The 15863-nt window shown below is 48.7% G+C and overlaps 1 protein-coding gene across 2 annotated transcripts in view; it reads right to left on the minus strand.

Moving 5' to 3' along the window:
- Nucleotides 1–11948: 11948 nt before the first annotated feature.
- The window catches only part of LOC143981426 (phospholipid scramblase 3-like), a 46971-nt gene continuing 43056 nt past the window's right edge, over nucleotides 11949–15863 (minus strand). For both annotated transcript variants that reach the window (XM_077479253.1, XM_077479254.1), the window contains exons 6-7: nucleotides 13823–13984; nucleotides 11949–12460 (exon numbers count right to left, since the gene is read on the minus strand). In XM_077479253.1, the coding sequence (XP_077335379.1) occupies nucleotides 12401–12460; nucleotides 13823–13984 (222 nt within the window). In that variant the 3' untranslated portion in view covers nucleotides 11949–12400. The remainder of the gene's footprint in view (nucleotides 12461–13822; nucleotides 13985–15863) is intronic.

Raw genomic sequence — 15863 nt, forward strand, 5'->3', positions numbered from 1 at the left:
CCAATGCATACCAGACCCTCCTCCTCCTTGGTGAGGATCTGGAATTTATTTTGGGGGGGTGCCCCTCAATGTATTTACTAAATAAAGGAAGATTGCAGGGAAATGTGAATTAAAAACATGTGGTTTCCCCATTGACATCCATACAAGACCCTTATCAAGGATAAAGGTCTGATTATTTATATATATTCTTTTTTTTTTTGATGTTCCCCATGAATGACAACATTAGACTTGCATCTTTGGTAAGCCACTTTTTAACAGTCAGCTCCCTTCAATGGAGATTGGATTTGGCTCCCAGACATCAATAATGTTTGCTGAATCCGCCTGGAAAACGAGGGGAGCGCACTTTAGTTCCCCCCCCCCCATTTGGTGATAAAGGAAGGTGTCCATTACTGGTTACAAGGGTTATAAAAACGTAAAATTTATGTCAAAATACTTACCGTAATTTTCCTTTCCTGATGGACTCCATGGCAGCCAACGTATGGATTTAGTCCCGCCTCCATTACCCTATAGGATGATACTCCCATAAATCTTTGCTCCTTGCCAGAGGCCGTGTTCGGTAACTATCCTACTCCAGCCATTTGGGAGGGAACTCCTGCTGCCATGGAGTCCATCAGGAAAGGAAAATTACGGTAAGTATTTTGATATAAATTTTCTGTTTTCCTGACAGACTCCATGGCAGCCTACGTGTGGGAAATAACTGGCCAAAACACACCCGGGTGGGAAAAATGCTGCATAGCAAAGATTTATTTGACACCGTCAACCGACAAAACTTTAACACCAAAGTCAACTGAGGATAGAGCCGCCGGCTCAACACAATAATGAGACATAAAGTGTGTATTGAAGACCACGAAGCCGCCCTGCATATCACGTCAGGAGTAGGGATGAGCCGAACACCCCCCGGTTTGGTTCGCACCAGAACTTTCGAACGGACCCCAAATTCGAACGAACGTTAGAACCCCATTGAAGTCTATGGGACTCGAACGTTCGAAATTAAAAGTGCTAAATTTAACGGCTAATATGCAAGATACTGTCCTAAAAAGGGTTTGGGGACCTGGCTCCTGCCCCAGGGGACATGGGTCAATGCCTAAAATGTTTTTAAAAATGTCCGTTTTGGCGGGAGCACTGATTTTAATGATGATTAAAGTGAAAAAAAAAGTGAAATATTCCTTTAAATATGGTGCCTGGGGGGTGTCTGTAGTATGCCTGTGAAGTGCCACGTGTTTCCCGTGTTTAGAACAGTCCCTGCAAAAAATGACATTAAACAGAAATAACATCATTGAAAACTGCTTGCGGTCTTAATGTTATATCTGGTTCCTGCAATATGGTTGAAAACCATTGAGAAAAATGGCATGGGTAGCCCTCCCTGCCCATTACCAGCCTCTTTGGGTCTTGTATGCATTTCAAGGGGAACCCCGTACCCATATTAAAAAAAGGAAATGCGTGTGGCCCCCAGGCCCTATATACTCAGAACAGCAGTATACAGGCGGTGCAAACAAGACAGGGACTGTGTAGGTTTGTTGTGTTAAGTTGAATCTGTTTGTAATTTTCAACTGGTACATTTTTAAAGTGTAGCTCCAGTCAAAAAAACTATTTTTAAGCTTTTTGGAAAACATAGGGAAGGGTTATCACCCCTGTATAATTTGTTTTGTCGTCCATCTTTTTTCATCTCACTTGCTGTTGTCTCCTTCCTTTTGCAAGTAGGATGTTTGAAAGTAGGGGCCTGCCCTATATGCTCTGCAGAAATGGCGGAACAAGGTGTTGGTTTTGCCACAACATTGTAAGCCCTCAAAGTGACTCTTGGTGGGCGCTGGAGCGCCCTGCTGTGAACGATTATATCAAAAATTGTAATTACATGCCATTGTTGAACAGTGGTAGAAAAATTGACCTTTGGTGGTTGTGGTGCTGGTGCCACAACACTATAAGTCCTCACAGTTACTCTGGGTGGGCACAGGAAGGGGCCCTCCTGTGAAATATTATATCAAGAATTGTAATTACATGTCCCTGTTAAACAGGGGCAGAAAAATTGGGCCTTAGGCACTGGTGCTGGTGCCACGACACTGCAACCTCTCCCATATACTCTAGTTTTATTGCAGGAATTAGCCCTGCTGCAAAGCATTGCATCAAAAATTGTAATTAAACGCCCCTGTTAACCACTTCCCGACCGCCGCACGACGATGTACGTCGACAGAATGGCACGGGCAGGCATAAGGGCTTACATGTACGTCCTTGCCTGCCCGCGGGTCGGGGGCCCGATCGGGCCCCCGCCCGGTGCCTGCGGCGGTCGGTATTCGTTCGGGAGCGATCCCGGACGAGGGGACGGCCATTCATTCATGGCCACCCCCTCACGATCGCTCCCGACGAATGAAAATGCTCCGTGACATCACTTCCTCTCCTGTAATGTAAACACAGGAGAGGAAGTGATGTAATCTCTCCTCCGTGTCGGTATTTTTCGTTCCGACACTGAGGAGAGAGGATCGGTGAGTTGTACCAACACGACACTACACAGTAGAACATGCCAGGCACACTCACACCCCCCCGATCACCCCCCTAATTACCCCTGCCCCCCCAGTCACAGTGACACCAATGTCATTTTTTTTTTGCATTGGTGTCATTTGTGACTGTAATAACTGTTAGGGCAGTTAGGGTTAGCCCCCTTTAGTTCTAAGGTACCCCCCTAACCCCCCCAATAAAGGTTTAACCCCGTGATCACCCCCCGTCGCCAGTGTCACTAAGGCTGGGTTCACATTGCAGCAGTTTATGAGAACGGATGTGATTCGCACCGCACTGCAGTGCAAATCACATCCGATCTCTGTGCGATTCGAGTTCAGCCATACAGATAGTATGGCTGAATTCGTGTCGCACCCGCCGCACCCGCCGCAAACTCGCACGGGACCCTTTTTTTGGTCCGCAGCAGAATCGGATCGCATGGGTGTTCACACCATGCGATCCGAGTTTGCAGATCGCACTGCGATATGCGAACTGATCTGGGGGTGTCATTAACATTTCACTGACACTCCCAGCAGTTCGCATAGGGCAGTGTGAACTGCCGCCGGGAGGCATGTGATGCGGGAACCCGCCGCGGATTCGTGGCGTTCCCGCATCGCTCCAGTGTGAACCCAGCCTAATAAGCGATCGTTTTTCTGATCGCTGTATTAGTGTCACAGGTGGCGCTAGTTAGGCAGGTAGGTATTTAGGTTCGCCGCAGCTTTTTATAGCGCCAGGGACCCCCATATACTACCGCATAAAGCCCCCTGATTGCCCCCTAGTTAACCCTTTCACCAGTGATCACCATATAACTGTTACAGGTGACGCTGGTTGGTTAGTTATTTTTTTATAGTTTCAGGGCACCCGCCATTTATTACCTAGTCTCACTAGTGTACCCCTAAATTTAGGGGTGTCTACTTTCCAAAATGGGGTCATTTGGGGGGGGGGGGTTTGTGCCATCTTGGCATTTTATGGCCTTCAAAACTGTAACGCCCTTAGAAAGCCTGAAGGCGGTGCTTGGTTTTCGGGGCCCCGTACGCGGCTAGGCTCCCAAAAAAGTCCCACATACGTGGTATCCCCGTACTCAGGAGAAGCAGCAGAATTTATTTTGGGGTGTCATTTCACATATGCCCATGGCATGCGTGAGCAATATATCATTTAGTGACAACTTTGTGAAAAAAAAAAAAAAAAAAAAAAGTTTGTAATATTCCCGCAACTTGTGGCAAAATATAAAATATTCCATGGACTCAACATGCCTCTCAGCAAATAGCTTGGGGTGTCTACTTTCTAAAATGGGGTCATTTGTGGGGGTTTTGTGCCATCTTGGCATTTTATGGCCTTCAAAACTGTAATAGGTAGTGAGAAGTGAAATCAAAAATTTACGCCCTTAGAAAGCCTGAAGGCGGTGCTTGGTTTTCGGGGCCCGTACGCGGCTAGGCTCCCAAAAAGTCCCACATATGTGGTATCCCCGCACTCAGGAGAAGCAGAAGAATTTATTTTGGGGTGTCATTTCACATATGCCCATAGCATGTGTGAGCAATATATCATTTAGTGACAACTTTGTGTAAAAAAAAATAAATACATTTTTTTTTGTCATTATTCAATCGCTTGAGGCAAAAAAAATAAAATATTCAATGGGCTCAACATGCCTCTTATCAATTTCCTTAGGGTGTCTACTTTCCAAAATGGGGTCATTTGGGGGGGGTTTGTACTGCCCTGCCATTTTAGCACCTCAAGAAATGAGATAGGCAGTCGTAAACTAAAAGCTGCGTAAATTTCAGAAAACGTACCTTAGTTTGTAGATGTGACAACTTTTGCGCAAACCAATAAATATACAATTATTGACTTTTTTTTTACCAAAGACATGTGGCTGAATACATTTTGGCCTAAATGTATGACTAAAATTGAGTTTATTGGATTTTTCTAATAACAAAAAGTAGAAAATATCATTTTTTTTCAAAATTTGCGGTCTTTTTACGTTTATATCGCAAAAAATAAAAATCGCAGAGGCAATCAAATACCATCAAAAGAAAGCTCTATTTGTGGGAAGAAAAGGACGCAAATTTTGTTTGGGTACAACATTGCATGACTGCGCAATTACCAGTTAAAGCAGCGCAGTGCCAAATTGTAAAAAGACCTCTGGTTATTTACCAGCAAAATGGTTCGGTCTGAAAGTCGTTAAACAGGGGCAGAAAAATTGGGCTTTAGGCACTGGTGCTGGTGCCACCACACAGCAACCTCTCCCATATACTCTAGTTTTATTGCAGGAATTAGCCCTGCTGCAAAGCATTGCATCAAAAATTGAACTTAAACGCCCCTGCTAAACAGGGGCAGAAAAATTGGGCCTTAGGCACTGGTGCTGGTGCCACCACACTGCAACCTCTCCCATATACTCTTGTTTTATTGCAGGAATTAGCCCTGCTGCAAAGCATTGCATCAAAAATTGAATTTAAACGCCCCTGTTAAACAGGGGCAGAAAAATTGGGCCTTAGGCACTGGTGCTGGTGCCACCACACTGCAACCTCTCCCATATACTCTAGTTTTATTGCAGGAATTAGCCCTGCTTTAAAGCATTGCATCAAAAATTGTACTTAAACGCCCCTGTTAAACAGGGGCAGAAAAATTGGGCCTTAGGCACTGGTGTTGGTGCCACCACACTGCAACCTCTCCCATATACTCTAGTTTTATTGCAGGAATTAGCCCTGTTGCAAAGCATTGCATCAAAAATTGTACTTAAACGCCCCTGTTAAACAGGGGCAGAAAAATTGGGCCTTAGGCACTGGTGCTGGTGCCACGACACTGCAACCTCTCCCATATACTCTAGTTTTATTGCAGGAATTAGCCCTGCTGCAAAGCATTGCATCAAAAATTGTACTTAAACGCCCCTGTTAAACAGGGGCAGAAAAATTGGGCTGATGGCATCACCCAGAACCAGAAATGTTCTTCCAACATATCAGCGGAGGAGGAAGAGGATAGACAATCAACATAACAGGACAGTCACTCAGCATCAGTATAGGCAGTCTTGAAGGGATGTGATATTTCAAAAAAAAATTATTCGGTTAGATCAGCTTCAGGTGCTTGGTAGCTGTGGGTGATCCAAGACTGATTCATCTTGATGAAGGTCAGTCGATCAACTGATTCGGAGGACAGGTGCACCCTGTGATCGGTAACAAAGCCACCAGCAGCACTGAAGGTGCGTTCCGAAAGAACGCTGGATGCAGGACAGGCCAGTAGCTCAATTGCATACTGTGCAAGCTCTGGCCAGTGATCCATCCTCAAGACCCAGTAAGCCAGAGGATTTTCGGTGGGAAAGGTGTCCAAGTCTGACCTTGCCCCTAGGTATTCCTGCACCATGTAAATCAGACGCTGGCGATGGGTGCTGGAACCGATCATACCTTGGGGCTGCGGACTAAAAAATTGTCTGAAAGCATCAGTCAGACGGCCACCTTCTCCACAGCTACTTCTGACCGATGCCTCAGCAACACGTTGTCCAGGACCAGGAGTTTGTAACCTCCCAGTCTCTGGGAACGCGTTGCACAGACCTTTCTGCAAGGCCTCCCGGAGATGTCTCATCCTCTGCTCCCTCTGCGATGGCAAGATAAGGTCGGCAACCTTACCCTTGTACCGTGGATCAAGGAGAGTGGCCAGCCAGTAATGGTCCCTCTCCTTGATCCGAAGAATACGAGGATCCTTCCGCAGGCTTTGCAGGATCAGGGAGGCCATGCAGCGTAGGTTAGCTGAGGCATTCGGTCCGGAGTCCTCTGGGTCACTAAGGGCAACATGATCCGCAGCTACCTCCTCCCAGCCACGTACAAGTCCACGTGTTTCTTGGGACTGTAAATCATCCCTACAAGACTTCTGCTGCTGATGCTGAGTGCCAGCCTTCACCTCCATGCTGACACAATCATCCTCCTCCTCCTCTTCCTCCTCTTCCTCCTCCTCATCCTCTTCCTGTGTGATGGGTGGCACAGCAGGAACACTGTCTGGATAAAGGGGGCCTTGAGAGGCAAGGAAGTCCTCATCTTCCTGCCTCTGTTCTGCCTCAAGTGCCCTGTCCATTATTCCACGCAGCGTATGCTCCAAGAGGTGGAAAAGAGGTACAGTGTCACTGATGCATGCACTGTCACTGCTCACCATCCTTGTGGCCTCCTCAAACGGTGACAGGACAGTGCATGCATCCCTGATCATGCCCCACTGGCATGGTGAGAAAAATCCGAGCTTCCCTGACCCTGTCCTGGTGCCGTAGTCGCACAGGTACTCATTGATGGCCCTCTGCTGCGTGTGCAGCCGCTGCAGCATGGCCAACGTTGAGTTCCACCTGGTGGGCATGTCACATATAAGGCGCTTCTTGGGCAGGTTCAAATCCTTTTGGAGCTCAGCCAGCCGAGCACAGGCATTAATGATCGGCGTAAATGCACACAGACTTTCCTGGCCTGCTTCAGGACATCCTGTAAGCCGGGGTACCTGCCCAAGAACCGCTGCACCACCAGGTTAAGGACGAGAGCTACACAGGGCACATGGGTCAGTTGTCCCTGTCGGAGGGCGGAGAGGAGGTTGGTGCCATTGTCACAAACCACCATTCCTGGCTTAAGCTGGCGTGGCGTCAACCACCTCTCGGCCTGCCCCTGCACAGCTGACAAAACATCCACCCCAGTGTGGCTCCTGTCCCCCAAACAAACCAGCACAAGCACGGCATGGCATCGCTTTGCCTGCGTACTTGCGTAGCCCCTGGAACGCCTACGGAGCACCGCTGGTTCTGAGGACAGAGCACTGGAAGAGGCCATGGAGGAAGAAGAAGAGGAGGGGGTGGAGGAGAGAGGTGTGTCACAACCAATAGTAGCATTTTGGAGGTGTGGTGGCGGAACAACCTCCAACACTACTGCACCTTGTCCTACATCCTTCCCAGCTGCCAGAAGAGTGACCCAATGGGCCGTGAAAGACAGGTAACGTCCCTGTCCATGCCTGCTGGACCATGAGTCAGCGGTAATATGAACCTTACCGCTGACCGCCCTGTCCAGCGAGGCAAGGACATTGCCTTCCACATGCCGGTAGAGAGCCGGAATCGCCTTCCGTGAGAAAAAGTGGCGTTTGGGGACCTGCCACTGAGGAACCGCACATTGTACAAACTCACGGAAGGGGGCCGAGTCTACCAACTGAAAAGGCAGCAGTTGAAGTGCTAGCAATTTAGCCAAGCTAGCATTCAACCGCTGGGCATGTGGATGGCTGGGAGTGAACTTCTTTCGCCGGTCCAGCAGCTGGGGCAGAGACATTTGCCTGCTATAATCAGACGTGGGTGTACTGCAAGCAGAGCGCCCGGAAGCACTTGGCTGTGACACACCTAATTCTACACCTTCATTCCTCTCAGAGCAGGTTTCAGAGAGGACTGAAGGTCTAGTGGGGTTGGAGATGCCAGCTGATGAGGAGCAAGGAGAGGTCCGCTTTGTTCTTTGGTGTGGGTCTTTGAGGTATGGCAGGTCAACATATGTCTGGTCAAACATGTGGTGCCCAAGCAGCTGATGTTTTGGCCACGCGAGATACGCTTGAGACATATGTTGCAAATAGCAGCGGTGCGATCTGATGCACTCGTCTCAAAAAAAGGCCCACACCAAAGAACTTTTAGAATAACGCGCAGAGGCAGCGCCCTGCACAGGCGGAGCTCTGCAGTGTGATTCAGTCGGTGTGCTGCCCCTAAGCTGGCCCCCGAAGGGCATCCTGCCTGTTGGACATGTGCCTCCTCCTTCTCCTGTCTCCTACCAGGCACCCACGTGGAGTCAGTGCCCTCATCATCCCCTCCCTCTTCATCGCTGTAGCAAACCTGGCAGTATGCTGCAGCTTGTGGAACATGACTGCCAGATTGCTGTCCTTCTTGAGCATCCCCTCTCTCTACGCTCACGCTACTGCCTTCCTCTAGCTGAGTGTCATCATCAGAGCCTACAAAACACTGGGCATCCTCCTGGAGCATGTGCCCAACACTGTGCTCAAAGAGTTCAGGAGACTCCTCAGGAGGACGTGGTGGGTCTAGGGAAGGAGTCACTGATGATGACATTGAGAGGAGGGAAGACGATGCGTTGGCAGCTGCTTTGATAGTACCCTGAGACTGGGTGAGAGAGGATGAGGAGGATGAAGAGGGCTTGGTCATCCACTCTACCAAGTCGTTGGCATGTTGCGGTTCAACATGTCCAGCTGCCGAAAAGAAGGACAAGCGTGTCCCATGGCCACGTGCTGATGACAATGCACTGCGTCCACGACCAGCACTGTTGTCTCTAGACACAGAGCCTGCTTGCCCTCTTTTATCGGCTCGCGCCTGTCTGCCTCTCCTTGCTGGCCTTCCAGACATGGTAATGGCCTGAAGGGAGTTGGGTAAAACAGCAGTGTAATGGAGTCACACAACACCCACTAAGCCCTGCAAATGGCTCTATTAGAGAACAGCAATAAAGGGTAGATACAGGTGTATATTGTGCTGGAGGCACAAAACACCCACTAACTCCTGCAGATGCCTTTATTATAGAACACCAGAGATAAAGGGGTATATACAGATGTATACTGTGCTGTGCTGGAGGCACACACAACTTCCAATAACTCCTGCAGATGGCAAGTGGGCTCAAATAGAGAAGAGCTATGTAGGTGGATATAGCGGTGTGTACTGGGTACAGAGCACGCAGACAGCACGCACAAGCTCCTAACACTACTGACTGCAAGCTCTATTATAAAAGATAGATCACTAGCTATATAGGTGAGGTGAATACAGCGGTGTATACTGCGGTCAGGGCACACAGACAACAACCACTACACAACAGCAAGATCGAAAATCGGCTGAAAACGATCGGTGTGTACTGTGTTGAAGGTACACAGAACACCCACTAACTGCTTCAGACGCCAACACACTACACTAGGCCGCCGCGCTGGCGGCCTTATATAGTGTGGGGCGTGTACTACACAGCCTGAGCTATGATTGGCCACAGGCATCCTGCCTGTGGCCAATCATGGCTCTCCTCGCTGCTGGCGCTGTGATTGGCCAAGCATGCCTGGTCACAGTGCATGCGTGGCCAATCATGAGCCAGCAATGCACTGCGATGACGCAGTGCATTGTGGGCCGTGAGCGCCACACGAATTTGGCGCGAACGGCCCATAACGTTCGGAATTCGCCGAACGGGCGAACAGCCGATGTTCGAGTCGAACGTATGTTCGACTCGAACACGAAGCTCATCCCTAGTGGGGATTAACCAGAGACTCACTCGCCTGGAGCGGCTTCTGAAGGAAATTTCACTAGATTTTAGTTAGGGGTATCAGAGTAAAGGGGGCTGAATACAAATGCACGCCGCACTTTTCACACATTTATTTATAATAAATGTTGAAAACAATTTATCATTTTAATTTCCGCTTCACAATTATGTGCCACTGTGTTGGTCTATCACATAAAATCCCAATAAAATACATTTACGTTTTTGGTTATAATGTGACAAAATGTGGAAAATTTCAAGGGGTGTGAATACTTTTTCAAATCACTATAGGTTCACTGCAGAGGAGGGTTCTGGGAAGGATAAGTTCACTGCAGAAGAGGGTTCTGAGAAGGATAGGTGCACTGCAGAGGAGAGTTCTGAGAAGGATAGGCACACTGCAGAGGAGGATTCTGAGAAGGATAAGTTCACTGCAGAAGAGGGTTCTAAGAAGGATAGGTTCACTGCAGAAGGGGGTTCTAAGAAGGATAGGTGCACTGCACATGAGGATATAAGGATTCTGGGAAGGATAGGTGCACTGCACATGAGGATTCTGGGAAGGATAGGTGCACTGCAGAGGAGACTGAGAAGGATAGGTGCTCTGAAGGAGAGGGTTCTAAAACTAATAGGTGCATTGCAGAAAAGGAGGCTGATTAAGATAGATGCACTGCGGAGGAGGAGACTGAGAAGGGTGGTGCCATGAAGGAGAGGGCGCTGAGAAGTATGAGTAGAAGTCTGAAGAGGTCTAGGGACAAATGCACTGCAGAGGAGGAGACTGCGAAGGGTAGATGCACTGCAGAGGAGGAGACTGAGCAGGATAGGTGCACTGCATGGGAGGTTTTGGAGATGGATAGGTGCACTGCAGGGGAGGGTTCTGAGAAGGATAGGTGCACTGCAGGGGAGGCTTCTAAGAAGGATAGGTGCACTGCAGGGGAGGCTTCTAAGAAGGATAGGTGCACTGCAGAGGAGGATTCTGGGAAGGATAGGTGCACTGCACAGGAGACTGAGAAGGATAGGTGCTCTGAAGGAGAGGGTTCTAAAACGGATTGGTGCACTGCAGAAAAGGAGACTGAGAAAGATAGATGCACTGCGGAGGAGGAGACTGAGAAGGGTGGTGCCATGAAGGAAAGGGCTCTGAGAAGTATGAGTAGAAGTCTGAAGAGGTCTAAGGACAAATGCACTGCAGAGGAGGAGACTGCGAAGGGTAGATGCACTGCAGGGGAGGTTTCGGAGGGGGATAGGTGCACTGCAGGGGAGGTTTCAGAGAAGGATAGGTGCACTGCAGGGGAGGGTTCTGAGAAGGATAGGTGCACTGCAGAGGAGGGTTCTGAGAAGAATAGGTGCACTGCAGGGGAGGGTTCTGAGAAGAATAGGTGCACTGAAGGCGAGGGCACTGAGAAGGATGGGTACAAGTGTGAAGGGGTCGAAGAATAATAAGTGCACTGCAGAGGAGGAAACTGAGAAGAAGACGTATGCCACAGAAGAGGAGAATCAGAAGGATAAGTATACTGAAGAGGAGGGGGCCTAGGGATTTGAGAAGGATGGGTACAGTGAAGGGGCCTAAGAAGGACAGGTGAACTGCAGGGGAGGGTCCTGAGAAGGATGGGGCCACTGAAGGGGATTAAGAAGAATAGATGCAATGCAGGGGAGGAGACTGGAAAGGATAGGTGCACTCCAGGGAGGGAAGTGAGAAGTATAAATGGACTGGAGATGGGGGGAGACTGTGGAGCATGGGTGCACAGAAGGGGTGGGGACTGTGGAGGATGGGTGAACAGAAGGGGAGGGGACTGTGGAGGATGGGTGCACAGAAGGGGAGGGGACTGAGGAGGATTAGTACACAGAAGGGGAGGGGACTGTGGAGGATTAGTACACAGAAGGGGAGGGGACTGTGGAGGATGGGTGAACAGAAGGGGAGGGGTCCTATCATCCCACCCAGTGTTATTTCTGATATAGTGCCCCCCTCCACCCCTTGCTGTGTCTGGGTCCCAGGAATGCATACACACTGCAGGACAGAGGACCAAATCTAGACTGTCCCCTCCAAAATCGGGACTGTCTCCTCCAAAATCAGGACTGTCCCCTCCAAAAATCAGGACCGTCTCCTCCAAAATCGGGACTGTCCCCTCCAAAATCGGGACTGTCCCCTCCAAATCAGGACTGTCTCCTTCTCTACATGTTTTGGTCTAAATAACAAGCTTTTCTTTTTATTATGTGGAAACAAAACAAATTTTATTTGTGTATTCTGATCAGAACCAAAAAAAAAAAAAAAACATTTGTATCCATATATACATACAGTGTATACCCTTCATCTATCAGATCAATGTGAAACATTTTAGATGAATATTTGGGATTTATTTTCAGCCAGCAGGCGGCGCTCTGGTCTTCTTTTAACCTGTAAACCTTCCATCCTTCTCAGCCGTGCTGAAGGAAACTCCTCTTATTTAGTCTCAAATCAAAAGCAGGCAATTGTACTCTTTAGCTAAAACACAGAACACTGGGAGTCATTTGTCGTGTGATATATATCCTATACACATACATAGTATACATATACATTTCTAAATCATATATAATAAAATTGACCCTTGTAGGTTTCTTGGATTGTTAGGAAAGTTAAAACCAGAGGACCTTCATACATCCAGTTCATTCTCTGTATTTCATGTACAGAACACGTATGTCTGCGCTTTGGCTGGGATATCCTCCAATCAGCGTCGACGCGCAACTCGGGCCTGTTCTTGGCGCTTGCACTTTTCAATCAGAAGGTCCTGAAAGAAACAGAGGAGTTCCGGTCACCCCCAAATAAATGTCCAATGACTTCCAATGAAAATCTTAAATGATATCTAAAGGTATAACTGTTTTTTATTTTTGGTGGAAGAGGGAAGGGTGGGACCCTCTGTCAGGATTTAATTGCTGACCGTGTCCCCTCTGGTGAGATCCATCCCCTCAATTTACCCTGGTAAAGTGATAAGAAAATCCCACATTTTGAGTTGTCACCAGAATAGGAAAAGAAAGGAAAACCCTAAACGGGGACACCTGTTCTGATGACAACCATCTAAGATAACACAGGAAGTGTACAGAGGACACGGGACAGATAACACAGGAAGTGTACAGAGGACACGGGACAGATAACACAGAAAGTGTACAGAGGACACGGGACAGATAACACAGAAAGTGTACAGAGGACACGGGTCAGATAACACAGGAAGTGTACAGAGGACACGGGTCAGATAACACAGGAAGTGTACAGAGGACACGGGACAGATAACACAGAAAGTGTACAGAGGACACGGGTCAGATAACACAGAAAGTGTACAGAGGACACGGGTCAGATAACACAGGAAGTGTACAGAGGACACGGGACAGATAACACAGAAAGTGTACAGAGGACACGGGTCAGATAACACAGGAAGTGTACAGAGGACACGGGTCAGATAACACAGGAAGTGTACAGAGGACACGGGACAGATAACACAGAAAGTGTACAGAGGACACGGGTCAGATAACACAGAAAGTGTACAGAGGACACGGGTCAGATAACACAGGGAGTGTACAGAGGACACGGGACAGATAACACAGGGAGTGTACAGAGGACACGGGACAGATAACACAGGAAGTGTACAGAGGACACGGGACAGATAACACAGGAAGTGTACAGAGGACACGGGACAGATAACACAGGAAGTGTACAGAGGACTCGGGACAGATAACACAGAAAGTGTACAGAGGACACGGGTCAGATAACACAGGAAGTGTACAGAGGACACGGGACAGATAACACAGAAAGTGTACAGAGGACACGGGTCAGATAACACAGAAAGTGTACAGAGGACACGGGTCAGATAACACAGGGAGTGTACAGAGGACACGGGACAGATAACACAGGAAGTGTACAGAGGACATGGGACAGATAACACAGGAAGTGTACAGAGGACATGGGACAGATAACACAGGAAGTGTACAGAGGACACGGGTCAGATAACACAGGAAGTGTACAGAGGACACGGGACAGATAACACAGGAAGTGTACAGAGTACATGAAAATGGGACAAGGATTCAGTACAGATAAACTCATTGCAGTGTTTTTTCCATCCTCACACTCATTGCACTCATCCCAGGCTCAGACTCACAATGAATAGGGCGGAGGCCATTATCATGGCTTTCATGGAGACATGGAGGTCTATCGGGAAATCCATGGTATAGTTGTCTTTATAGCCTAACAACTCGTGGCTTAACCCCCGCCACACACGTGTGATGACCCCGATTTGTGTTATTCTATCAGCAGAGAGAATCTGGAGGGAGAAGAGAGGGAATCATTATGACCACCAGAGTGTTTACATGGAGAACATCAATCATAAGATGAGAGGACATTACACTTTTCTACTGTAAAGGTTTAAATATTAGCCCTTGTACACACGGTCTACTAGCCTGAACGTAGTCCCGTCGTAACGAAATAACGTCATCACGTTATGTACAATTGGATTTCCCGACAACTTAGTCCGACCGTGTGTATGCAACATCACTTCCGGACCTCTTCCGGAATTAATCCGTCGGAATTACTCCGACGGATTTGGTTGTCGGAATCTCCGACCGCGTGTATAAGGGTTTACAGTACCTCTACCTAGTAAATTCTTTAAATATTACTGAATCTTTCTATACTGGACAAAGTGTGAAACTTCCCTTAAATGACTCCCATACCTCATAATTATTCCATTTTGGGGAGACATGTTCAGTTTAATAGAGCCCCTCCCCCAATTTGGCATTTGTCTCTCTTCTCTAAAATATCTCTCAGAGAAGTCTCCATGAGTCTGACTTCTTCCTCCTTCATAGAACTCCATACTTCCTTCTACTTCCCTTCAGAGGCCACCAAAGACATTGTAGGGTGAAGAAGAAGGTTCAAGCTGATGAATTAAATCTACGTAAAAAATTTTCATTTTGGAAGATTTCCCCTAAATTCAGGGAAGTACCTAGAGCATTTGGCACCCGGGGCGGATCCAATATCTGCCCCCCCCCCCACGTTAAAATGTAAAAACACCCCACTGTGCCTCTTGCATACCTCAGCATTCTTCAATATCTCTTTGTTACTAGTGTGTACCCCCACTCCACAACTGCACCCCTGGACCCCTTTAAATTACACAGCACCCTGCACCTCTGGACCCCTATACATTACAAGCCCCCCCTGCACCTCTGGACCCCTTTACATTACACAGCACGCTGCACCTCTGGATCTCTTTACATTACACAGCCCCCTGCACCCCTGGACCCCTTTACATTACACAGCACCCTGCACCTCTGGACCCCTTTACATTAACACAGTCCCCCTGCACCTCTGGACCCCTTTACATTACACAACCCCCTGCACCTCTGGATCCCTTTATATTACACAGTCCCCCCTGCACCTCTGGACCCCTTTACATTACACAGCCCCCCTGCACTTCTGGATCCCTTTACATTACACAACACTCTGCACCTCTGGACCCCTTTACATTACACAGCACCCTGCTCCTCTGGACCCATTTGCATTATACAGCACCCTGCATCACTGGACTCCTTTACATTACACAGCCCCCTGCACCTCTGGACCCCTTTACATTACACAGCACCCTGAATCACTGGACCCCTTTAAATTACACAGCCCCCCCACTGCTCTGGACCTCCTGTATGTTACACAGACCCCCCTCTTAAAAGCAGACACCGCCTCAGTGCAGACACCCCCCCCCCTCAGTGCAGACCCCCCCTCCCCATTCAGAAACTCAGATCGGCGGCACATCCACAGAACATCCCCTCCCCCTCTGTGCACATAAACAGAGAGGAGGGGGAGGCGGCTTCACCCGGCTGTGCCTGTGTGATGTCAGGTGTTCTATCGAGAACTACCGAACACCAGTGACCAGGACCACTCAGACAGCCCGTGGTCCCGAGAGGAGGGGATGGATTGTGCAGCTCTGTCACCCCGCACCCTCCCCCTTTGTAGCACCATTGTAGCTGCCTCTCCCTGCTGCTCTTATCTGTCGCTGCCTAAAGCCACCCCGCGGCGCTGTCACCGCTTCAGTTGCGCAGGGGGGTAGCGCCGGCATGAGATCCCCCCCCAGTGTGTAGTACCCGGGGCGGCCCGCCCCCCCACTTGGTACTCCACTGCCTCAATTCCTGTTCTGATGGCAACTCAAATTTTTG

The sequence above is a fragment of the Lithobates pipiens genome, unplaced genomic scaffold, assembly GCF_037356315.1.
Source record: "Lithobates pipiens isolate NorthernLeopardFrog02 unplaced genomic scaffold, aLitPip1_a1.2 Scaffold_157, whole genome shotgun sequence".
Taxonomy (NCBI): Eukaryota; Metazoa; Chordata; class Amphibia; order Anura; family Ranidae; genus Lithobates; species Lithobates pipiens.